This window comes from Artibeus jamaicensis, unplaced genomic scaffold (assembly GCF_021234435.1).
Source record: "Artibeus jamaicensis isolate MK-2021 breed Jamaican fruit bat unplaced genomic scaffold, CSHL_Jam_final contig_391, whole genome shotgun sequence".
Taxonomy (NCBI): domain Eukaryota; kingdom Metazoa; phylum Chordata; class Mammalia; order Chiroptera; family Phyllostomidae; genus Artibeus; species Artibeus jamaicensis.
Genome location: NW_026521814.1, coordinates 9,086,557 through 9,112,870, shown reverse-complemented (window position 1 = coordinate 9,112,870; position 26,314 = coordinate 9,086,557). Strand labels below are relative to the sequence as shown.

Here is a 26,314-nt window from a genome sequence, read left to right as displayed (position 1 = left end):
ACAGAAACTAAGTAGCACAGACAGTAGATAGAAAAGAGATAGGGGGAAGGTAAGAATAGTAGGGGAAATATAGAATCTAAAGAACTTGAGACATGTGTTCATGAACTAAAGGGGGGGTAATGGTGGGGGAGGGGTGTGCAGGGTAGAGGGGAACGGAGGAGGGGAAATAGAACAAATGTAATGGCATAATCAATAAAAAAAAAGTTAAAAAAAAAGACTAGTTCTGGAGGAAGGGACTACATGCTTAATTCAACCCAGGCTGTCCATAAACAGGGGCTTAATTAACGCCTTTTGACATGTACTGTTTCTCTGCATCCTGATGACTGAGGTACCTTTCCTTTACTTACCTAGATTATATTTTTAAGCGTTCCTCTCGTTTACCTCTTTCACCACTGTAGCTCTAAACCTTAATCTTCACCACACCCTGAGCAGATTTAGAAAGACTGGAACGGAAGTTCCCTCCGACAGGAAACGTGGAAGAGGATCAGAAATGTCAGGAGCGACACGAGAGCAAAAATGACTGTTAAATTCACATAAATGTAAGTCTGTCAAACCTACACCTGGGCTACTTCCTTCTGTTTGCCTAACAGGCCTTTCCGGACATGGGACCTGCGGTCGCATCCCCAGCCTCTTATTGGCAGGGTCCCCAAGCTTCCTTTACTCGGAAAACTAAAAAGATATCCTCACCATCAGCTCTTTGCAGACTTTGCTCCCAAGCCTTCCCTAACTTTGGGAGCTAAGAATTGACGGGAAGAGGACCGAGAAGGCCATGAGGTGGACAAGAAGCCAAGTTTGTCCCTAAGAGAATCTCTGGCTGCGTGTCAGCCTCCAGCCCCTTTTCCCAAAGCAGGGGATCCCGCGCCCGGCCGCTCTGGGCAGGATGTGAATGCCCTCCCCAACCGGCTTCTGGAAAAGCAGCTACCGTGGTCGCTCCTCCTTGGTGGGGTCGGGCTGGCTGCCTGGGGAAAAGGCCCGTCGGGGCCTCCCCCTCCTCCAGGCCAGGCCCCGCCTCCAGCCCGCCGCTCTGGCTGCCGTCGGAGCTCTTACCCGCAAGACGTGGTAGCCTTCCGTGCCCCCGCCTGGAATCTCGACGCTCTGGGAAGAGCCCATGACGGCAGGCGATCAGTGTGGCCCGGTCAGGCTCCGCGCCGTTCCCTGCTCCTGTGCCCCCAGCCAACTGCCCGCTCCACTCCTCCGCTCAGCTCTTGGGACGTGGCACTTGCTGCCGCCGGAGAGCCGGGCCGCACTGCCCGCCGGGAGATGGTCTTCGCCGCAGCCAGGGCCTCTGCGACGCCGAAGACAGCGCCACCTGCCGGGAGCCACCAGAACGGGCCTGAGCGTGCGCAGGTGAGGTGGGAGGGCCAGGAGAGGAGAAGAGAGTGGGGAGGGGCCAACTCGTGCTCGCGATAGAGCAACTACTGTAGGGTTCTACCCTCTTCGGCACCTTGTTACCGGACCCTGAGTAGGACAAGATTCTTCTACCGAAAATTTGTTTCGCGAAAGAAAGAATCTTGGTTGTAGCTCCCCTGGTGGCTAGAGGCAGGAAAAAGGGTGCTGCTGAAAAGAATAGGGGCGGTTGCAAACAGTTTTCTCGCTACTCTCTGCGTCTAGTCCCAGGTTGCACAGAGAATGGTGACAGTGGCTCCCCGTATAGTGAATACCGCATCCACGTAGCCCAGCTCAGCTTTATAAAGGAAAATGTTCCATTTATAAAACGGCTGTCCCAAAAAGTCATGGAGGACCCACCACTTTCTCTCTCTCCCTCGCTTCCCCCCCCCTTCCTTCCTTCCTTCCTTCTCACTCTTTCTTTCTTCCTTCCTCCTGTTTTTGTTTTTTGGTTTCCCTATCGGAGAGAACAAGATCGACACAATTGGATGTCCTTGGTGTTCCACTGCCTGCCACTGGGATTCCCTTCCCACTTCCTTCAGGTAGCCAAGTGTATTGACATTTCCTACTTCACTGCAACATGAAGTACACGTTCTAGCCCCAAATGTTTAACTTGCTTCGGTCACATCTTCAGTTAGATCTTCTAGTTTACAGTAATAGAGAGGATACACTGACGAGTAAATAACATCACAAGGAAGCAACCAGGTAAATACAGGAGGTGGACTGTTCTTCAGAACAGCTAACCAATTCTTTTAATCGAGTTAGAGTAATAAGAAAGGGACTATACTGGATTAAAAGATATATGAAGGACATAACCAGGACATGCAATGTGAGATCTTGACTCTGGGGCTGATCTGGAGAAATTAGCTATACAAGCCGTTTTTGGCTTAACTGGGAAAATTTGAATATGTACTGAATAATAGGGGAAAAAAGCATTTATTGACATGGGAAAATGGAAATTATTGACTAAAAAAATAGGTTACAAGACAGATGCCTCTAAACATTTTGTTTACCAAAATGAAAGCATTTTGGTAAACAAAATGCATATTAATACATAAATATACATATGAAAATATAGAAGGATATGAACCAAAGGTTACAGCGGTGCTATCTGACTGGGACAGAGATGTTTTATTTTGTTTTGTCTGGTTCTGTATTCTGTAATGCCCATAGATTGATTCTGTAAAAATAAGATTATTTAAAAATTAAACATAAAAAATTATTTATCTTTCTTTGCTGTCAATAAAACAATACTAGGTTTTTAGGAGGCCTAATAAATACATTAATACACAATTAAAATCTCCAGTTATTAGGCTCCTTAAGGACAGGGACTGCGATGGAGTCAGCTCTATGTGCCTAATACTTTGCAGAGTGCATAAAAGCTAATTCAACAAATTAATTTAATACAAAGAAATAAATATAAGAACTATATTTCATGCAAATGTTTTGTTCTGCTTGCCAATTATTATCCTCTTTGTGGTTTTGTAATAAGCTGTTGCTCTGTTCAGTGGTCAAATTTTTTGCTTCCCAGATGTCTGACACTAGCCCAGGCTGTGGGCCTGTGGTAGTTTATGAACAAATCCAGTCCTTCCTTAGAGCTGTATCATGTTTCCACCACACGTGACTACCTGCTATTCCTCATACAGACCATTTACTTTCTTACCTTCTTGCCTTTATTTATGTGAGTCCATACAGCTGAAATGCTCTTGCCTACATTTTTCTACTTAGAAAAATTCTGTTTCTCTTAATGCCCATTTCAAATGTTACTTATTTATTCCTAAATTCAGAATCATTCCCTCCTCACTCAGTTGCTGGAATAGTTAGTTCTTTCACTTCTGGTAACATCATCATCATCATAGGCCTATCTTCCACCATTTATGGTCCATCATTCAGGGTGAGGATCATGTTTTTTCTACTTTTGTTCCCCAGTTCCTGGTTGAGTGTTGTTAACATACTACTAATGTCACAAAGTAAGAGTGGCTCCATGTGGCCATTCTAGTAACGAATGACCAACAGGCGCCTGTTAATCAGCTCTGGGCAATGTTACTGCTTACAGTGATAGTATACACATGCCAAAGATGGGGGTGACTCATTCCTGCAACTATACTTAGTGAAGGGACTATTAGTGACCCCGAGATAGATATTCTGGGTATAAAGACAGTAGGAAACCTTCCTACACAAAAGGCAAGTGGGGTACAAGTGCAGGTATAAAGGCCAAAAGTCAGCCAGGGAGGACAAGCGTAAAAGACTATCTGTGGGCCTGATGAGGAGACTGCAAAAGGAAGTCATAGCGCAGGTCAGGTGGTGACTGATATCCTGTGTGGAAGGTCAAACTGTGCCTATTGAGGGAGTGGCCGTGGGGTGGGGCACGTCTTGTGGTTTTCACAGTGTGCCTGACTGATGTGCAGACATTTTCTTGCACCTGGTTGGGGCTGAGGCTAACTCCATTCCGAGCCCAGGCTATCCTATCAAGGGTGTCTTCAAGCAGCGGGCACCCTTGTGGCTTTTAACTGCCTGACCTGTGTCCGCAATTTAGTGGCTAACTTTCTATCAGGGAACATCAGACTCACCAAAGCAGAATAGTTGGCAATGGAAAGGGGCATCACTGGGTGTCAGAGCAGCAAAGGGGGCTTGCCACCCCGGTGTCTTTTCCTGACTGGCTCACCAAAACCCGTCACAGGTGGGCACAGGTAACCAGGTTGTTGCTGATTGGGACAAAGAATTGAACCAAACACCCAGAGTTTATAGCAGAAAACATGAGAGTAGGTCAAATCCAAGCAGAGATTAACCTCATGGGCAGAGAGATTGACCTCATGGGCTGGAGGGATTCTATTCTTTTTTTTTAAAGATCTTATTTATTTATTTATTTATTTTATAGAGAGGGAAGAGAGGGAGAAAGTGAGGGAAACATCAGTGTGTGGTTGCCACTCGCGTGGCCCCCACTGGGGACCTGGCCTGCAACCCAGGCATATGCCCTGAATGGGAATTGAACTGGTGACCCTTTGGTTCGCAGTCCATGCTCAATCCATGTAGCTCTACACCAACCAGGGCAGGGATTCTATTCTTATAGGGCGGACCCTTTCTGGCTAGTTTTGGCAGGCTTTTATTGATCATGTACAAGTAGTTGTATTACTTTAAAGCTACTGCACATGTGGTCTCCCTGACTGGCCACTGGAGAAGGGGTTGCACAGTGTTACCGTATGGACCCCCCCTTCTCCTGGGGTTCCCCTGTACTAGGTTTGCCTTGCCCACCACCAGGGAATTATAGCTTTCCATATTAGAGACTGATGAAAAGGAAAGGAATTATATATTTATATATTTAAGTTATAGAGACTTAAGAGTAATGACTTAATGTCTTCATTAAAATCCCAAAGTCCCTTAAAGTACCCACAAACACACATGGTCCCTCCCTCCCCAGTTTTCTTAGTCTGGGGTACTGTATCTCAGGAGAAGAAATATAAGTCCTCAGCTCAGGCAGCCCCTGGCTCCTCCCAGGAATCTGTGCTCAGCTGGTGGGCCTGCCTTGGTTCCCAACACCACCAGCTGTGTTGCCGGGATCGCCAGTTCTTAATACAAAACCACACAGCACCTTCTCACGGCCCACCAGCAAGAGTCCTTTCACACCTCACCTTCCTGCAGTGTTCCTCCTGCATTCTTCCAAACTGCTAAGAGAGGCTCTGAATCGCTGCTACATCTTACTTTCTGGCTTCCAAAGCTGCATGGCAAAGGGAGACCCAAAGCCTTGGGGTTCTCCCCTGCTAAAGCCACATGGTGATTCTCTGCTAAAGCTTAGTGATGATTCTTGTCATGGCTGCCAAGCCTGGGTTTAAATCCCAGCGTCAATCTTCTTCTGCAGACCCATTTCCTACTCATCCCACAATTGACTACACTTGCCAGCATTCCTGTATTTTTTTTCAGCTTTTCTGGGCTGCCATAGTAAGTCCAGGCAGGTGTGGCCGATCATCTCCAAGCTCTCACGCAGGCGCTGTAACCAGGGGGAGTTGCCTCCCAGTTACATCCTGGGTGGAAGTCACTCCCATCCCCCTGGCTCAAAGCGCAGCCACAGCTATTTTACATATCTATGAAACCAGTTAAAGGTTATAGATAATGTTAAATGACCATTCTTGAGGTTATCTGCAAGACTGTTGCTATGCAAAACAGCTCTTAATGGCCCTGCTCCATGTATCCCATCCCCCCAGTTCAGACTTGTGGGGGTGAGGACATCCCATATTTTTAATATTCCTGGACACCCTGAGTTCTGGACCGCGAGAGAGCAGGCCCCTCTGTGTTTCTTTCTTTTTTCTCCCCTCTTTTTTTGATCTTCTTATTTAGTTTTGCAAATCCTATTGCAAATCCTTCTTTTGGGAGGTCCCTGGCTGCACCCTCTTACTGTAATGTTTGTTGATTTGAATTCAATGTGTGTAATGAATAGCTTCAAAGCCTTTTCTTTTTCAGCATCAGTTACTAAATTACCTATGCTGCTCCTATTTGCACCTCATGACAATTCGTGTTATCCCTTTATAGACAATTAGTAGAGAGTGAGGTAAAAAGCTCACCCTAGCAGAACTAAAAAACTGTGATAACCATTGCTGCAGTTTTCCCTGTGCCAGTTGTTTTCCTGTTTTAGTTAGGGAACGTGCTCAGAGGGCAGAAAATAAGACCCCAAGGATGTTGTCAAAGCTAATATAAATAAATACCACATGATGGAGGGGAAGACATGGGAGACTGTTGTCCATGTCATTTCTAATTCAAGTAGGAATGGACTCTAGGCAAGTTGGTTTTCCGAAATACCACAGGCAGCAGAAAAGCAAAGCCCAGCAAAAACTAATATCTACAGACTAAAAATATTAAACCAAAGTCTATTTTTCTCAACGAAGCATCCAAGACACAATTTTGTGTGTCTATTCTAGGTTTCATTAACACTGAGTTCCCATAAACGAGCATAAAAGGTAGGGTACTTTGTATCATATTGGCTACTGCAGCCTAATATTTTTGTCTCCAGGCTCCCCTGGGAAAGTTTAGTTCATGCTGCATGTGGATGATAGCCACTCTGCATAGTCAACCAGTGGGGCCTCCCTCATCAGTGGGCCCTTCCTGTCCTAGCTTGCTTTGCTGAGGGAGCAAACCTCAGGAGGGGTCATGTTATGTGCCATCGAACCCCAGCAATAGCTGACTGGACTGAGGGAAACCCTTGGTCTATCAACAAACAACACTTAAAGTAATAGTCTATGATGTGGTCAGTTAAGAAGACCTCTGCTCTCCCCCCAAAACAAACAAGAGATGGTGGTGACCAGCTAGGCCAAACAGATATTCTTCTCTTTGGGGATTTGAAACTGAAAAAATACAAGAAGAGACTCAGTCAGTGAATATTTGCATATTAGAATGTTGGCTTCCTGAGGTCTTTGCCTGTGTGTCTACTACTATGCACTCACTTAGTATTGACAATGGGCTGGCATAGAATACTTGCTCAGTAAATAGTTGTTAAATAAATAAATGAATTAATGGTAATATCAACAGTCATGTTGATAGAAAAGTACTAGAGCAGTGGCTCTCAAGCTTGGGTATGTATCAGAATCATCAAGGTACTTTGTGAAAATACACAAGTCCAAGTGCTAGGTTATTTCAATAGAGCCTGGGTCCCAGTAGTTTTCATTGATTTCTGGGTTATTCTGATACACACAAAATTTGAGAACCACCCCACTACAGCGATGCTCAGTAAATCTCTACTGTTTGTGGGCAGTCAGGTAACTGCTGAGAATCTGCAGAGCTGAGAGGGATCATGGCCACAGGCCCAGTCTCTGCTGATGTTCTTGTGCCTCTTTGATGTTCTCATCACCTTTATTGTGAATCTTCTTATTTAGTTTTTTTTTCTAACTTTTTATTTTGGGATAATTTTAGATTTACAGAGAGTTGCAGATAGCACAAAGAGTTCCCATATGCCCTTCGCCCAGTGTCTCCTATTATTACAATCTCACATAATCATGGTATATTTGTTGAAACCAAGAAACCAACTGTGGGGGAGCTTTGTCCAGCAGAGCCCCACCCCTCCTTCTTAGATGAGAGTAATTCTACCAAGATATGATCTGCCTGGGGAGGAAAGGTAGCCAATCTCTCAAAGGAGAAGGGCCTTGAGCCTGTTCCTCAATAGGCTTTTATTGGGTTTAATTTGCAAAGGAATACAGGTAAAGCTTGTCAATCACTGTCAGGCAGTAATGATCAAATAATAGATAACATTCAAAGAACTATGAGGCCTTATTCTAGTTCAGGGTCAGATAGCTAAAGGGCCACAAAACTTCGGGGACACAAACTCATTCTATGCTAGAACACTTATCATTTAAATTAAGGGTATTTTTAGCAAAGCGGGTTTCACAGGATTTTCTGCATTCTTAGGCCTGATAATCCCCCCGCCCCCAGAAACCCACCCATACCAGCACTGCCTCTGGCATTGTTTCAGGCTTAAGTCAGGGAAGGGAAGAAAGGCAGCCAAGAGATTAGGAGATTTCTTACAGATGGAATAAGGACTCAGGCTAGGTCAAAGCCAAGGGGTGAGAGTCCATCACCCCCTTTTTATATAGTCCTCCAAGTCCTTCCCTGAGGGCCCCTTCCTGACCATGCCTGTCTTAGGTCATCCCTCCCTTGAGGAATCTTACCCGTTATTGTCTAGCCAGTCATCCACCCGAGGCCAAGAAGGGTGAAGTAAAAAGGGCCCGTGCTGTAAAGATAAGCTTTATCTCCTTAGGGACTTAGAATCCCAAGGCCTTTTTATTCAATCTTAGCCATGGGGGATTACAGCTTCTGAAACCAGGCAGGGCAGTTCCCAACAACCAACATTTGTATATGATTGTTAACCAAACTCTAAACTTTATTCAGATTTCACAAGTATCTCTAGTAAAGTCCTTTTTCTGTTCCAGGACCCTACATCACAGTTAGTTGGCCCATCTCCTTAGTCTTCTCTGATTATGACAGCGTCTCAAACTTTCCTGTGACCTTGATTCTTACAGTACCATCAGATATTTTGCAAGATATACCTACATTTGGGTATGTCCAATGTTTTTCTCAAAATTAGACTGGCCTTAAATGTTTAGAGGAAGAAAGACCAGACAAAGGTGAACTATCAATTTCATTGCATTCCATCAGTAGTACATGCTAATAACATGATTTATTACTGCTGATTTTTTAGAAGATTTTATTTATTTATTTTTAGAAAGAGGGGAAGGGAAGGAGAAAGAGAGGGACAGAAACATGAATGTATGGTTGCTTCTCACATGCTCTCTACTGGGGATCTGGCCCACAACCCAGGCATGTGCCCTGACTGGGAATTGAATCGGCAGCTCTTTGGTTCACAACCTGGTGCTCAATCTGCTGAGCCACAGCAGCCAGGGCTATTACTGATGATATTAACCTTGATCACTTGAAGGTGTTGCCTGACTTAATAGTACAGTTACTATTTTTCCTCTTCCCCTAGAAGGAAGTCACTAAATCTAGCTCACCCACAAGCTCCACCTCCTGGAGTGGAGCACCTATAGAAATAATTTGGAATTCTTCTGTAAGAATTTTTGCCTCTACTCTCCTATTTATTTATTTAGTCATCTTACTTATATCAACATGGGCTTATGTATGTTTATTTTGTACTTTGACTTTAATCTGGTGTTATGTTATTCAACACTTGTGGAAATGCAGAATTTCTTTACTTAAATTTTTCCAGCTTTGCTCATTGGGACCACTTTTAGGTTGACTTCTGTGTTTCTTTGACAGGTTATTATCTTTTTTGTACATGGTAAAATACACATAACATTAAAATTAGTATCTTAGCCATTTCTAAGTGGACAGTTGAGTGTTATTAAGTACATTCACATTGTTGTGCAGTCATTTTTTTGCTATTTGAGCATTTCTGTATTTCTGGCACTGGAAAATGCTCCAGGCTCATCTTTTATTTTTCCTGTACCAGTCCTAGCATCAGCCATTCTCCTAAGAGCTCTGATTCCTTTAAATGGAGAATGGTATTTAGAAACCAAGATCTGGGTTTTGGGTGTGCTCATTACTACTAAAGTGTACCACTTTTAATCCTTCTCAGCAGACAGAGCTACAAAACATGTTAATATATATTGATCTATGTATACTCACATACCCATAATTATTTCTATATCTCCCTATCTGTATATACATTAAACTAAATATGAGTTCATACTGTCTTGTACTCTAATTGAGCTCCATGGTATTCATTCTAGCATTTTTCCTTTGTTGTACCTTCTTTCTCTGACAGCGAGAAATCTAGTTCCCATTATCTGCCATTTATTTATTTCCTCAATCTTGGAAATAATTTATGAGGGTCTGGCATAAATAATGCCCCATTTATTACAAACTCTTTTATTACAAAATCATAAGCATGTAATTCTGTAACATAACAATATCACACTCAAGCACACCATATGACATTTTAGGTGAAATATTCAAATTAAAACTATGAATTATTATACCCACATTATTATCCTACCAACCACACTCAAACAGGCATTGGGGATCAGCAGAAGTAACTCCTGCTTGAGTGTGGTTGGTAGGGCATATGAGTGTCTTGCACAAGATCAACAGCAATTTGACCCCTCCCCCATGGCAGCCTCCACGAAGGAGCTGGGGACTGATGAGGATGCTCTCATTGGGATCATCTGCTCAAGGATCAGCCAGGAGCTGCATGAAATTAATAACATAGTCTGCAAGGAAATGTACAAGACTGATCTGGAGAAGGACATTATTTCTGACACATCAGATGACTTCCACAAGCTGATGGTTACCCTCACAAAGAGTAAAAGAGCAGAAGATGGCTGTGTCATTGATTATGAACTGATCGACCAAGATTCCTGGGATCTCTATGATGCTGGAGTGAAGAGGAAAGGAACTGATGTTCCCAAGTGGATCAGCATCATGACTAAGCAGAGCACGTTTCACCTCCAGAAAGTATCTGAAAGGTACAAGTTGGACAGCATCAAGAAGGAAGTCCAGGGAAACCTGGAAAATGCTTTCCAGAACCTGGTCCTGTGTTCCCAGAACGAGCCTCTGTATTTTGCTGACTGACTGTATAACTCCATGAAGGTCAAGAGGACATGTGATAAGGTCTTGACAAGAACCTTGATCTCCTGGAGTGAAGTGGACATGCTGGAAATTGGGTCTGACTTAAATACAAAGTATGTTGAGTCCTTGCGCTATTACACCCAGCAAGACACCAAGGGCGACTACTGAAAAGTGCTGCTGTACCTGTGTGGTGGGGATGACTGAGGCCGAGCCAGCTCCAACATCCCGGAGTGGTGCTCCTGTGCTTCCAGCCAACAATTCTAGAAAATCAGCTTGCAACTAATAGCCCCCCTGTGCCCATCCCTGTGAGGATGATGTTAGCATTGTGCCTGCCCTGACCTTATTTCAGTTGCCTAAGAATTGCATGGCTTTCCCATCTAGTCTCCTTTTAGCCAAACAAATGAATATTCCAAGTAGTTGGAAATAAAACCTAGGATGTGAAACACTTTGCCTCCTGTGGGCTGAGTCATAAATAGAAGGATAAACTGATTTTTTACTTAAAAAATTAAAATGTTGGAGCATTTGGCATTCTTGAAATAAGCATTTTTTGGTCATGGTATTATTTCTTTCACTATACTGCTAGATTCTGTTTGTGATACGGTATTTTATTTGTCTAGAAATTTAAAATCTTTATAACTGAAATTGCTTTGTAGTTTCTTTTTTCTATCTGTCAAGCTCTGTGCCTCTAGAGCACCCTCGTCATAACTGTCAAATACTTATTACCCTGATGAAAGTTGTATATCTATCTCTGCATCAGCAACTGGAGACTGGAAAGTGGGGACCAGATTGTATTTGATTTTCTGTTCTTAGTGTCAAGCACAGTGCCTAGAAAACATGGTAGGACCACTGTGAATCTGTGGTAAGTGAAAGAATAAACAGCTTTTAGGAACATTTTCCTGCAATCTCACTCTACCTACTGCTGGTAGTTTGCCATATATTATCTTCATTCCTCTTTTGCTCCAATGCCAGTAACATCCACATTTCTATCTTCACTAGTTCCCTTGTAGAAATACCATTATTGAATACCATATTGCAGTTAAAATGAATAAACTGGAACCATGTGTATGAGCATGGATGGATCTCAAAAGCATAAGGTTAAACTAAAAAGCAAGGGTAGGTACAGCATGGCATTATAGAGTTTAAAAAATGCAAACAGTACTATGCACTTGAGCTGGTTATGTGCTGTTGGCTCTCGACCCTACTCCAGCCTCTCTGTGCCCTCTTCGGTATCACAAAGGACTGGAAACCTGTGAACTACATGTCACAGGCTCCCTTGGTTCTGCCAGTGCTTTGCACTGACAAAGAGATTAGAAGACAGAAGAAATGGAGAGGCCATTTTTCTTTCCATTGTAGGCAGTGCTTCCAGCAATGGTGGCAGCAGCAACGGTAGGAAGTGACTGGAAATGAGCGTTTCAGTAGTGTCAGTGCCTATTTTAGCAGCAGCAGTGCCAACATGTAGCAACCCAGCAGGGAAGAAAGCAGATACAGTTGTCCCTTGCTATATCGCAGTTCACTTACTGCGGCTTCACTGTTTAAAAAAACCTGCAATATAGTGAAGCTGCAAATAAGTGAACTGCAATATAGGGAGGAATGACTGTAGACTTCACTGGTGAGTACCCGTATAAAATTTTATGTTGTTAAAATTACGTAGGTTTAAAAGTGTAGAAAGTGTTTAAGAGCATATGGAGTGTTTATAAGAGTGTGGGAAAGGTTAATGAGAGTGGGAAAGATTTATAGGAGTGTGGGAAGGGTTTATAAAGCCTTAAAATATATATAAATGATAAAATAAATATAACGCCGCTACTTTGAGGATTTTCATCTATTGCAGGGGGTCTCTGGAATGTAACTCCCATGGTAGGTGAGGGATCACTGTACTCTGATCTCATTCTTCTTTCCCTCTCCCTCTCCTGCCAGCACCTCTCACTGGCCAAAACGAAGCAGAAGTCAGAGGTCAAGGGAGTCCACTGGGGCAGTCTGTACCACTCCATTTTCTGAGCACAAAAAGACACAGAGCCTTCATCTGGAGGGGCCAGTGGATGAAACTGAACATAGCCCCTTATCCCGTTTGTTCCTCCAGCCCCTTTGTTTACCCTTGTAACCAATTCTCAGTATTAAATCTCCCTTTGTGACTGTAAACATAAGGTAGCAAAGAAACAGTAACTTGCATGGAAACAATAGACTCCAGATTCAAGATAATGGTTATCTCTGGATAGAAGAGAATAGAATGGAATTGGGAGTAAGTACACAGGCATCATCCTCTGTACCCTCCAGCTTAATTTGTTAAACTGGAGGGTGAATGTATGGATGCTTTCATTGTTATTCTCTATATTTTCATATGCTAGAACTAGTTGGCTAACTAGTTCTCATAATTACTTATGTTTGTGTGTGTCTATATGTGAATAAATCGATGCATGAACAAATGAATGAGACCTGACTCGGCATTCTAGCATTTTGACTGTCATTTATAGTTATTTGAACTGAGATAAGTTAAGCTGATTAGGTTCTGTTAGTGTTTGTATCCCCTGCCACCAGGAGAAGGAGAATTCGGTATCCACCTGTCAGGACACTGGTGATGATTAAATAGAATAATGTAATAATGTATTAATCTATTCTATTAAATAGATTAAATAGAACAAGTTCCTAATACCATGCCTAGCACATGGCAAGCCCTCACAAAACATAGTTTCCTTCTTTCTGAACTTTCAAGAATAGGGGGTTGGTTTTGATAAACTTTGAATTTCAACAATTATTTTATGCCTTAAGGAGATGTTTTCTTTTTTTTAAAGCCTTTAATGTTTCTTCTCTGATTATGAGTGGCAGCTATTAAATATAGAAAATTTTTAAAAATACAGAAATGTACAGAAATGAATAAAATGTACTTTAATTCTACCCCTCTTAACTTCTATACATATATACAATATTGAAAAAACAAGAATAGCAATATATAGTTCTGTGACATGGTTCTTTAACTTCACAATATAAGGTAACCATTTTTTTTTATGTCAAATATTCTATGACATCACTTTTGCTGGTCAAGTATTTGGGATGTTTAGGTTTTTCTAATATTTTAACTACTTGAATCAATGCTGCAGTAAACCTCCTTTTGATAATTCTTTGCCCACATATCTTATTTCCTTGAAAAAAAAAACCCTGGCAGAAATATAGGTCAAATTGTATGTGTATTTGATGAGATCTTATGTGTATAGCTACCTTGCTTTTAAGAAAGATTGTATATAAAGAAATGAAGGAAGGGAGAGAGGAAGGGAGGAAGAGGGAGAGAGGAAGGAGGGAAGGAAGAGAAAAAGAAGGAAAAAAGAAAGAAAGAAGAAAGGAAGGAAGGGAGAGAGAGAGAAGAAAAAGAGAGAAAGAAAGAAAAAGAAAAGAAAAGGGAGAGGAGAGGAGAGGAGTGGAGGTGAGGGGAGGAGAGAGAGAGTGAAAGAAAGATTAGCGCTGGCTGGTGTAGCTCAGTGGATTGAGCACTGGCCTATAAACTGAAGAGTAGCCGGTTCGATTTCCAGTCAGGGCACATGCCTGGGTTGTAGGCCAGGGCCCCCCCAGTAGTGGGTGTGCTAGAGGCAACCACACATTGATGCTTCTGTCCCTCTCCTTCTCCTCCTCTATCTAAAAATAGATAAATAAAATCTTAAAGAAAAAGGAAGATTATATCAATTCATATTGCCTCTAACAGTGTTGGAGAGTACTATTTTTCCATATCAGGAAGTCACTTTTAAAAGGAGAAATTGGAACAGACATGGACTTAATAGTGGAATCTACAATAGTGTCTAACTGGCTTGATGTTTAAAGAATACCAGCAAAGTACCACATCATTACAGAGCAGGGGACTTCCATGGCCACTGAAATCTAATTTTAATGGGTTGCCATGCAGAGGGATTCCAGTCAAACTTTTAAGTGCCAACTTCTATTTGGACTCAGTTTAATACACACATCAGTTGGAGGTGATTTGGGAACCAACTGATCTGTGAGTTTTTTAAATCCAGTTGGTCTAGTTGGAAAATGATGAAAAATGAGCCGTGTACTCTTCTCCTGGCCAAGCCCTAAAACTTTGCTTTCGTGTGTCTTGAACACCCAGCTCTTACCTTTTCCCTGCCTCCAGTATGAGAAAGACAGATAGCAAAAGTATCAGCTGATCAGAGATTTCGCTCTTTGTTAATTAATTTTTGCAACTCTAACCCTCTGGCACCTGCTAGCTTCACTCTATTAGAGCCAAGGAATTTCAAAAATAATTAAAGTTAATAAGCTGCTCTTTTGATAGGGCCTTAAAAACTTAGCTGTAATTAGTAGGAAATGCAAAGTGGGGAAAGTGTCACTTGCTGATAAACAGAATTTCCTCTCTTGTTAGTACAAGAGTACTGGCCATGTGTGAAAGTGATGCTCTATTAAGCCAAAGAAGATACATGACTGGAGTTACAAATTGAAAGTAAATTGAAGGATAAGGACCAATCTTGAGAATGACTACCCTAGGCTAAAATCAGACCCCTCCCCAAACGTCCAAAATTATTGTGTCAAAATATTGCTAAGAATTCATGTCAAAGTCCGGTAACCTCAGAGGGTTAGTCACCACAGCCAAAGTAGGGCACGGAGCTTCCCACTCCTTAGTAACGAAATGAGCACAAGAATCATGGATACTGAAGAGTCAAACACAAATCTGGGGGCAGCTCTCTGTGGTTCACCAAACTGTGAACATCAAACTGCGGTTCAGTGTGGGCAGGATTTTCCCATGTGAGTTTCTTGAAAGCAAATGCAAATAAAGGGTCTGGAAATGGTGGAGATGGCTCAGTGGCTGGGAAGAAGTGGCGGATCTGAGCTGGTGATACCTTATCTAAATGGGGGTTTCCCTTTGGGAGCCTGCACGCATCTGCATTCTACGGTAAAAGAACTGTTAAGTGTTAAATAGTTGAGCATGTTTTCCCATTTTAATGGCGATGGGTTCTTTGTACTTCATAGTTAACCACCTGACTAGCACATCGAAACTTTCATTCTGTACTATGAGAATGATATACTTCTTTCGAAATAACATAATTAGGTTTTAAAATGAGGTAAGTTTAAAAGTTAATTAAATAGGACTGTAGGTAGAATTTGATTCCACCAAACATGGAAAATTTGGAGTACTGGGGAAAAATGTGAAGATAACTGTTTTAGGATCTTCTAATTTTTTTCTCCAGGAGGGGTGGGTGGGGGTGGAAGAGGGTATACAAGGGATAAGTGGTAATGGAAAAATAACAATAAAAATGAACTATTAAAAAGTACTATATTTCATTGAATCAAAGAAGCTTTTAATTATAAAATGAATCATTGTTTTATGTACCACAAAGGAGAAAATACTGCCAACTGAACTGCCACTCATGCTTACTTAGCACTTTGAAATTCGTGTTTGATGAAAGCTGTGTTTTACTAAGCTCAATCTTTTTGTTATATATTTGTTGTAAGGCTTTGCTTCTGTGCCTTCCTGTGCATCCAGTAACTGTTCCTTCCAGTCTACATCATAGTGCAGTCTTTTCGGAGACATCTTCACGACAATACATTTTGCACCCCGTGGCGCCAACAGTGCACATAACTCAGCTGCAGTGACAGCTGAGCGGCCTCGGCCACCTGTGCACACGCCCCATAGTGGCCACGCTTCCTCACTGCATCTGATTTCAGAGGAGTAAGAAGGTGAAAAAAACCTGTGCATCTTAGAGTCAGGGACACACAATAACACCTTCTTTAAGGTTCTTTCTCAAGGGCACTGGGAATTGTTTCTTTTCCCGTGTCTTGTGCTTTTTCTAGGAGCAGAGATCACTGATGAAGGTGAGGTCATTTAGAAAGCTTTGAAGGAAATAATGAATTGGATATCAGGGCGCTGTGACGCTTCGTATTCCCCTGTGGTGCAACGGGGTGACTTCTTCATGCATCAACTCATCACGCAACTGTGAAGTATGCGCAAAATTCCCAACCAACTCCAGTTTATGTAGGATTCACCTTTGTGGCTCCATCACCTACCATGCCTTGCCCAAGACAGGTAATAGATGAAGGATAGTTGACAGGACAATTAGTGGTAGAAACTTTACAACCCCACTCCTCAATGAAATAATGACCTTTCAATGGTGGTATCCTTTAATAAACGCTCACGGTGAGTGAGCATTATGAGGACTTATGCTGGGCGCAAGCACTATTCTAACTGCTTTGCATTTGTTAATTAACTACCACTTAAGAACCCTGAGGTAGACACTGTTATAATCCTGATTTTACATGTGAGGAAACTGAGGCACAGAGAGAGGTCCATTAACTTGCCCAGGATCATATAGCTGTGAAATGTCAGAGCTAAGTTTGAACCCCAGCAATTTGGCTTAGCATTTGTGCACTTACAGGTTATACTCTGCTGCCTCTAGCATACAATACTGAAGAGTTGTAATAAAAGAATAAAAATGCATATGATTGTCCAAATCTGCAGCTACTTAGTAAACATGGAGTAAATCGTGGTCTCTGGATTCTCAATAAACTTTTGTTTGTTAATTGTTCAAAAAATGAGGCAGAAAGAAGAACTCCACAGTGTATTAAAATTAACAGTAATAAAATGCACGCTGCCAGCCAATGCACTTTGACCATGAGGTCAAGGCAAATGTCAGACCAAGCCAAAGAATGCCAGGCTCTCCAGAAATCATGATCAATGCAGACAATATTCTGCACTCAGTAGTCCTCACACGTGCCAGCCACGGGTTAAGTCCAAGGCCTTATTTTGACCACACAAACCCTGGGTCTCAAGTCTCAAGTCATTGTCGCCTCGATTCAGGCAGGCTGTAGTGAATATGGTACTAGGAAAGTTAATTGAACTGAGAAATTGGATTTTTCTTTCTTAAAGACATGGTTATTGGGTGTTAATCGGCTGTAAAGAAGCAGAAAGCCAAAGGAATCCATAAAAGAGCTTTGCCCTGTATGTGCAGTTGCCTCACCTCTGACCTCCATAACCGAGGAAGAATTTGGCTCCTGCAATATTCTCTGTGAAGTTAGCAGCTTGAATCACTGCCACCAGCAAATGAGTTTTCTCTGCTAAGAATGAATCCTCCTGAACTGCTGAAACAAAGGTCTGTGATCCCAAACGCCTATTATTTATGTGGAAGATTGCTAGAGTTACTGCAAGACCTGCCCCTCCCCCCTTACCCCCTTGCCTGGAAGCTGCAAGCTGTGGTATGTATGTGGCCTCAGGTCTAAGGCAACAAAACTCACAGAGAAGAAAAACCAGCCTGGCAAGTGATATGACCAGGTGAAATGTGAAAGCGGCCCCGCAAGTTCGGTAAAATAAGCAAGTAAAAATAAAGGAGGGACCGACTTATTGTACTACCTCATACCTTTGAGATAACCCACATGACTGAATTATTGATTTTTGATTGTATCAGAAAGTGATACTTGGGGGAAGGCAAGGAAGACAAACTGAACTCTACTGATTTTGAAATCTCCTCTGAGTCAGCCATAGTGAATTACTGAACGGTGGCCACAGGTCATATTCCTGAGTCTCCCTTTCTCTTGTATCAGCAGTCTGAAGATTTTCACATTAAAATGTTGTAATATACATCATTATAAAAACTGATAGATGTTCCACTACCATTGCTGGTATTACCACTTCTATCATAACTCAGTACAAACTCTTGATAAGTTTGCCTTTTGTGAAAATATGTTCCCATGTGATTGACTTGGCTAGGAATAGCTGGGTGTCCCTTCCTCCAGCCCCGCGGAAAGCAAGTAGGGCCTTGCTGCAAACTCTCATGTCATCTCCAGGTCCCGTCCAGTCACATGGTTCTATAAAGACAATACATCATCTGGAGCAGCATTCCATTCTGTCCAGTCAGATTCTATGCCACTTAGCACTCTGACTACACATTCTAGCTATTTCAAATGAAATATCCCTAGTTGGCTGAAGGCTGAAAATGGAATCCTTTTTTCCTCTTAAATATATTTTTTACAGATTATATTTATTTATTTTTAGAGAGGGGAAGGGAGGGAGAAAGAGGGAGAGAAACATCAGTATATGGTTGTCTTTTGCAAGCTCCCTACTGGGGACCTGAGCTACAACCCAGGCATGTGCCCTGAGAATCAAACCTACAACCCTTTGGTTTGCAGGCTGGCATTCAATCCACTGAGCCACACCAGCCAGGGCTGGAACCCTTTTAGCAGAACAAAAACCAAATAATGATATAAATAACAACATAACTGTCTATCTGTCTACGTTTTGGCAAGTACAGTCCCTAGCTTATAGTAGGTACTCAATAAATATTTATCAAATAACTAAAGAATAAATGTGTGGTGGGTATCAGATGCTGCTGGACACTTTTGAGACACCCCCAACCCCATGACATCACTCACGTTCTAGTCACTTTTTTCTCAATGATGGCTCCTGTGACTGCTGTCATTCTCCTTGTGCTGACCTTGCTATGACAGTCAAGGTTCAGGTAGTCACCTGGAGGCTGCTTCAGCTCCCCCATGCACCTCAGGGCACCGGTCCGATCCCCCTCTTCTCTATGTTCCAGAGTGGGTGACCAGAGGCTGCGAGTGCAGGGTGCGGGGAACACGGGTGCTTATCTAGTAGCTCCAGGTACCCCTAAACACCTTGCATGGGGACTCCTTCCCTCTTCATCCTTTCACCCATCACGTCTCCTCCATCTGTCACGTTTAAGGTGGCAAGAGCTATGCCTACAGAAGAGAGCCCAGAGATGGTCCCAACAATAAATAGGATGTGGACAGTTTTCAAGGGAAGATATGCAAGTCTCGAAAACATATGTACAAAAAGAACAAATCCCAGTGGCTTTCAAATAATGCAAAATGAAAAGTAATAGGATATACCTACCAAAAAGGCAAAAAGTAAGAGGAATGAGGGAAGGGGTGGGGCAAAGGCATTCTTACAGTTAGGGGAACATAAACTCACACAACCTACTAGAGGGCCATTTAGAGTATGTATAACGTCCTTAAAAGAAGTATACTGTTACATTCAGGAATTTCACATCTAAGAATTTTTCCAAAAAAAAAAAAAACTGAGACAAGATGTATATACATGGATTTTCAATACAGTGGGCTTTACAACAGCAAAGAGTGGTTTGGTTAAATAAATTTTTCTACAGTCTTACAATAGAATAGTATGTGATAATTAACATGAATTCTAAGGGACTTAGAAAGATATTTTGAATATTGAGTTCAGTGAAAAAGTAGACCAATGGAACAGTTGTTCAGATGCGATTATATTTTTGCAAAAAAATTTATAGCATGTTCATGCTGAGAAAAAAGTCTGGATGGATATAATGCAAAATACTAATGAGATGAGAGGATGGAAGATTTATATTTTAATCTTTCTGCTAATATGTATATTTGTACTTCTGGCAAAGTGTATATGCTATCTGAGTAAAAAAAGTGCCTTTGTGCAGTGAGAAAATATAGGTAAGTTTTCATTTTTCTATTCCTAATAAGAAAACCCACAAAATTATAGAGCTTTAAAGCTGAAAGCTTTTAAAAAAAAATACATTATCCCCTTATTTTGCAGATATGCAGACTGAGGCCCCGGGAAGTTAACTGACCTGTCCAAAGTTGTCACCCAGGTCACCTCAGAGTGAGCGGCTGAAAAGAAAATCCTACTCAGTCTTCCCTCCAGTTCTCTCCTGTTCATGTGTCTTTCTCAACTCTCACACGGAACACTTCACTTCTGGTCACCAAATGTGTGGAGGTTCTTCCTCACACCGAGCAATTCTCTGCAACACCAGCCAGGTGTCTTACAATTACCACCATTCAACTCAATGCTGACACCGTCTGCCCAGAGACAGTGGCAGCTCCTGCAGGATGAGGGCTCAGGCCCATGAGGCTGCTCCCGCCCCACGTCAGAGGTCTGCTACAAGAGGTAGGTGCCCAGATGACCTGTTGGCACCTGTTGCTGTTGTCCAATTTGGCTATGAATTGGAGATTCCCAAGATTCTCTCCACAGGTTCAAGTACAGAATTTGCTGGTATGGCTCACAGAACTCTGGGAAACATATTTACTAGCTTGTTAAAGGGTGGAGATGAACAGCCAGGTCTGGAAGGGTCCCAAGCACCAGAGCTTCTGTCCCACAGAGTTGGGTTCACCAGCCTGGAAGCTCTCTGAACCCCTTATTTTGGGGCTTTTATGGAGGTTTCATTATGTAGGTGTGACTGATCATTAACTTCATTTTCAGTCCTTCTTCCTTCTCAGATGAATGGAGGACAGGGCTGAGGATTCTAAGCTTCTAATCATGGGTCGGCAGTTCTGGTGACTAGCACTCACCCAGGACATTAACAAGGGTCTCAGGAGCTCTGTGTCAGGAACCAGAGGCAGAGATCTGTATGTGTTTCTTATTATAAATCACAATATTGTAACAGCGGGGAATTGTAACCCATCCCACCATTCTTTTGACATTGTTTCCGTAAGTGCTGACTCTGACTAATATGTACCTTGTAGATAAACAGCATGTTTGTGTAAGAAGCCTAGGAACTGACTTCAGAAGAGACAGTCCTGGACCTTCAGGCATTCTGCTATGGGACATTTGCTGACCTTCCACCAACCGTGGAGCCAGGATGACGTGAAGCCAGAATGACTCACACCAGACCAACTCTGTTCTTATAGGAATGGACTGTGCTCACCTGCACGTAGAGAACTTTTCAACCCTCTCCCTTGACCTCTTATAAACACTAAGGAAGTGTGTGTTTATAGCAAAGCCTGCACTAAGGTGTGGAGACAGGCTTTGAGACGAGAGTCCTGCATCTTCCAGGTGGCCAGCATCTGAATAGACCTTTTCCCTTTACATCACACCTATCTCTTTAGTATTGGCTTTCGAAGAGGCAGGCGGCATTTGGTCACAATATCCTAGGCAGAGTCAGCAGCTGAACCCAGAAAAGCAGCTCATTGCTTTTTCTGAAGTGACATAGTACCTCTGAAGGGGGCCCCAGCACAGAAGTGTTGCCAGGAGGGTTGTGTGGCTTATGTGGCAAAGCCATGCCCTGGCTCTCAGTTATCTTGAAAATGGCCCAGACGACCACAGCCTGCTAAACGGCTGAAAGAAAACTTGCAGAGCATGAAAAATGCTCCACCCGACTGCCTGATAAGCCATCTTTTCCCATTTGGCAAGTGAAATCCTGTCCAGAAAAATGCTATACTACAAAGTACGCCCTTCTCCAAGGTGTCAATGACATCTTTCATGAGGAAGGCTCTAAGCCAAGAATAATTAAGCAAGCCCCAGAGCCAGGAGAAGACTAAATGGACCAGCCTCTGTTCAGTGCAGGCTGGGCCGAATGAATAGGTCAGCTGAGATCAATAAAAGAAAAAAGTAATTAGAGATTCTTACTCATGTGTGCTGCCCTTGCCATAAGGTTAGCTCTTGAGGTGACATTGGGAGGCTCACTAATTCAGCTTTGGCTGAGTGACACTCTGGATTGATTTCTGCATCTTCACAACTATATCGGGGCAATTAGCCTATATATGCTGGAGTTCTTCGACAGTGCGCCCTCCCCTTGTCCTTTCACCCCCTGAACACTCCCAGTCTCCTTTAGGCTTCCTCCGGAGACTTGGACCAAAATCCCATAAGATTTAAAATCACTTTCATCCAGTCAGGCAAAGGGCCACCTCCACATCATTGTGCGGGATAGAAGAATCTTTTCAGTTTAAAAACAGTAACACCTTCTGTTACTAAATTGATCTGGCAGCTGTATACTCTTCCTGAACTGTTTTTTTTTTTTTTGTCCTTTTTCCTTGAATTGAGCTTTTCTCCTTGCTTTCTAGGGGCGCCTGGACTAGGAGGGCTGAAGTATGTCTGGGAGGCTTACCCAAGTGGTGAACCTCACTTGCCTTGGTTTGGATCAGGTTGGGCTGCATGTAACAGAAGAATCCATGACACCCGGCTTACATCCAGAACAGCTTCTCGTCCCTCGCTCTCTCATCCAGGCTACACCTGAGTACCATCTGGGGGCTTAAAACTGTTGATGCTTGAGCCTCAGCCACAGGGATTCTGAATCTGTGGGCCCTGAGCACTAGATTAAACAACAATAACACCACCAGCACCCTAAAAACAACAGCAAAAGCAAAAAACCTCTTTTCAATGGCTTCTATCCCTGATGGAATGTCAGAACCACCTGCGGGGTGGGGGGGCGGGGCAGGGGCTTAAAAGAGCAGTGCCCTGCTGGAGCTGCATCTCTGGGTTCTAATTCAGTCAGCCAGTTGAGAGGCCCAAACAATGGTAGTTTCCAAGCTGTCTTGGGTGATTCTAGTGTACATCCAGGGTTGCAATCCATTGGCCTAGATGCTCTAAATTGAGTGACCTGACCTGGATGAGTTCCAGAGCATTGGAAACACTTGCCAATAAAATTGCTGCATCCTTTGATCATCTTTAAGGAACCGTGTAGAATGCGCTGGAAGAGTCTTAGGGCTGATTTCAGAGAGACTGGAGATGTGCAAATATGAACCCACTTTTCAAAAACTCTGAAAAAGAAAGGCTCCCTAATCTGTAGTTCTGGCAATTTGGCACTAAGCCCAGGCAACATTTCTTTTTATTAAAATTATGATTTAACAGCAGTGACCAATGAGAGCTTGCCCAGGTTCAGCAAGAAAAAGACATATCACATTAACTATGTTCCTTATTTCAACAGGGGTGCCTAACTTTTAGATAAGAAATGTACATGTACATTTAATGTACATGTTCATTAAATTTCAGAAAGAATATGGCAACACTGTGTACGTGTGTATGCATGTTAAGGTAGGGAATGGAGATCCATGCCTCTCAAACTTTCTTCTGCAGTGAACCCTCTGAAGATCTTGTTAAACCGCAGAGCCTAAAGGTGTGGAGTGGGGCCTAAGAACCTGAGGTTTAAAAGCTCTGGGGTGGTGCAGAAGGCCACAGGACACACTCTGAGTTACAGGGCCATGGACTGCATAACAGTACGGTTAGGTGGATTAGTAAGAAAGTGAACAGCTCTATCGGAAGATTAGTCAATAGGTCGGAGTCACTGCATGCAGGGGATTTCGTGGCGGGGATCTAGTTTTGTTTTGTTTTGGAATATCAATGGTGGCTTAGATGTTTAGAGGATGCTTATCAAAGTTTCAGAGGACATGGAACTGGAAGAGAGAGAGCTAATGACAGAATCAGCATCCAAACGGCTTTCAACGGGGCCTTTGGCTCTGAACCGGAAGGATAGATGGACCTGTCCCAGTCTTTAGAATCTGCTTTCCAAATGGCCATATAACTAACTAGATGAGTGGTCTTAGGCAAATCAGTTAACCTGTTGGACTCCCATTCCCCTCATCTGTAAAATGAATGAGATTATTGGTTTAAATTCTATTTGTTGCATGTGACAGAAAACTCAAACTTGTTCAAGAAAAAAAGGAATGTACTGGCTTCTTCGGGCATAACTGGATCCAGCAGGTCAAATAATAGTAACAAGGTCCCTCTCTCTTGCCCGCTCCCTCGCTCTCACTCTGTTTGGTAGGACTTGCCCTGTCTTCATGCTGCCTGCAGGCCTTCTCACGTCAGGGGGAACAGGGCACCAGGCAGCCTTGGAGCCTGCTGCTTCCACAGGAAGTATATATCATAGAAAAGACTCCACATGGCCCTGTGGGGGCACACTTCCACCTCTGTACCAGCCACTGAGGCCAGCGGGATGGTGCAGAGCCACTGGTCCAGCCTGGATTATGCGCCCACCACTGAGGGTGGAAGGGATGGGAGGCCGCAAAGGCGGTTCGCCACACTGACCAGGAAAGGGGTGGCTCCTCTGAGGTAATGATGCTGAGTGGCCCGACATGTTTGAACAAATGCCCGGCAAAGCCTCACACCCGGAGGAATCGGCACGATTCTTTACAGTGCAACACTGCAGGCAGCCAGAGTCGTCACACGATGAATCCGGACTAGATGGTCTCTGAAGTCCCACTTTATAAGGCTCCAAGATGTAACTGCATGTAACATATTGTGCAGTAGCAGAATTTTTCTGGAGAAAATTTCTTCAAGTCTAAGGGTTGATAAAATAGACATTTAGGGTGTTGGGTAATTCTCAAATCACGCAAACCCTCCTAAAGAGGCGGGTCTGGGTGCATATAAAAAGGCTTGCCCACCCTTCTTCACCCTTCTGGAAGGGTGCCTGCCCACAGTCTGCCGAGGGCCTGTTTCCACCCCCTTCCGGCTCAGAAGACTGGCCAGGGACTCCACACAGAAGCAGGCTGCTCCCTGGGACTGGCATAGCTTGGTCTGAAAGGACGACTGGAACTTCTCACTACTTGTTTTGAATGAAAACTGAAAGATGTAGAGGGAAATCCCAGTGACCTGTGGGTGTTGTGGTGTTCGGTCCTACAGAAACCAAGTAGAGGGTGGGCCTTGTGTAAGAAAAGTGAGCAGGGGGAGCTGCTGAGACTGAACAAAAATGGAGAAGACTACAGATGCACAGAGAGAAACAAAGACACAGGGCGAGGCCAGGGGTCTAGGGGAGGCTGAGCAGTCACTGTGGCTGTTCGGCCACAAAAGCCATGGGCTCTGCCCATGAAACGGCTGCTCTCCTGGAGCCTGTCTGTGGCCTCCCCAGGCGTAGGCCCCGCTTTCCGTCCTGGCCAGTTGGGAGGAAGAGTCAACTTCCTGTGGGAGACCTAGGGTTTGGGGTCACCAAAGCTGTAGATCTGCCAAGAGGTAAATTGCAGACTTGAGGTGGGAGTTGGGAGGAAGTGTCATTGGCACCCCACTGAGCCTGGGAACACAGTGGAGACCGAAGCCCTGGGCGAAGAGGGGAGCCGTGCGTCCCAGGCAGGGTGGGGCTGGAAGGAGAGGGAGGAGAGAACTCCCTTTTGTGACATCAGAGAAGAGAGCCAGAGAGTGGAGTGGAAACATAGAAATGAAGATCTCAAGGAGGGTTAGCAACAGGGGAGTGGGAGGAGGAGAAGGGGGGAGAAGGTACAGAAAATAAGTAGCATAGACAGTAGATAGAAAATAGATGGGGGGAGGGCAAGAATAGTATGGGAAATATAGAATCTAAAGGACTTGAGACACATGGTCATAAACTAAAGGGGGGAATGGTGGGGATGGGGGGGCAGGGTGGAGGGGAATGAAAGGGGGAATAGAACAACTAACAGCATAATCAATTAAAAAAATTTAAAAAAAAAAGAGCTTCTGGCACAGGTAGAAAGGACATTGAGAACTCCACACCAAGCGTGGTAACAATGAGAGCTTTCTAACACCTGGGATTAGGGTAAGTCCTGCTGTTCTGAAAAGGGCTGGAAAGCATGGTATGCTCGGTCCATGGGAGGACAGAGAGAGCCAGCGGTGTGGCCTGGGAGAGCAGGCGCCTGGGAGTCTCCGTCCCTGGCCCGCCGGCACATCGCGGTCCTTTAACTGTTAGTTTGGCCTCTCACAGCCTAACCACCTGGGCCCGAGAGCCCACTTCATAAGATGAGTATCTACCTGTCCCGGAGGTTTCTGACGAGAACTAAGGACGCTCTGAAAAGGGCGCTCAGCTTATTGTAAAACCCAGAAATAGAGTCTGGGTCTCCTGACTCAGTATTTGTGTTGGGCTGTTAGTTAGGACTCCTTGGTCAAAGCCAGTGGAACTTACTTCATTTGCAACATTTATTCCATAAATATTATTGAGAGTGGACTGTATACACTTGGCTCTAGACTTACAGTGGAAAGCAGATATCAACAAGAAAACCCCAAATCAAGTAAATATGTAATTATAAGCTACAGCAAAATTTATGAAGACGAGGAAGAGGGTATGTGAGAGAACAGTGCAGACAGGGTAAAAGAACAGGCTTCAGACTGGCCGCTTAGGGCAGGCCTCTGTGAAGCATTTGCATTTAAGCTGAGACCTGAAAGAGAAAGTAGGATTTAGGGGGAGAGGATTTC

At 43.5% G+C, this 26,314-nt stretch overlaps 1 protein-coding gene and 1 pseudogene across 1 annotated transcript in view; one reads left to right on the top strand and one right to left on the bottom strand.

The window, feature by feature from the left end:
* GORASP2 (golgi reassembly stacking protein 2) overlaps nucleotides 1-1,269 on the bottom strand; it is a 39,825-nt gene extending 38,556 nt beyond the window's left edge. The window contains exon 1 of the mRNA XM_037139535.2: nucleotides 1,048-1,269. Coding sequence (XP_036995430.2) covers nucleotides 1,048-1,110 — 63 coding nt within the window. The 5' untranslated portion in view covers nucleotides 1,111-1,269. The remainder of the gene's footprint in view (nucleotides 1-1,047) is intronic.
* LOC119044935 (annexin A2-like) lies at nucleotides 1,109-10,656 on the top strand (annotated as a pseudogene).
* Nucleotides 10,657-26,314: the final 15,658 nt, after the last annotated feature.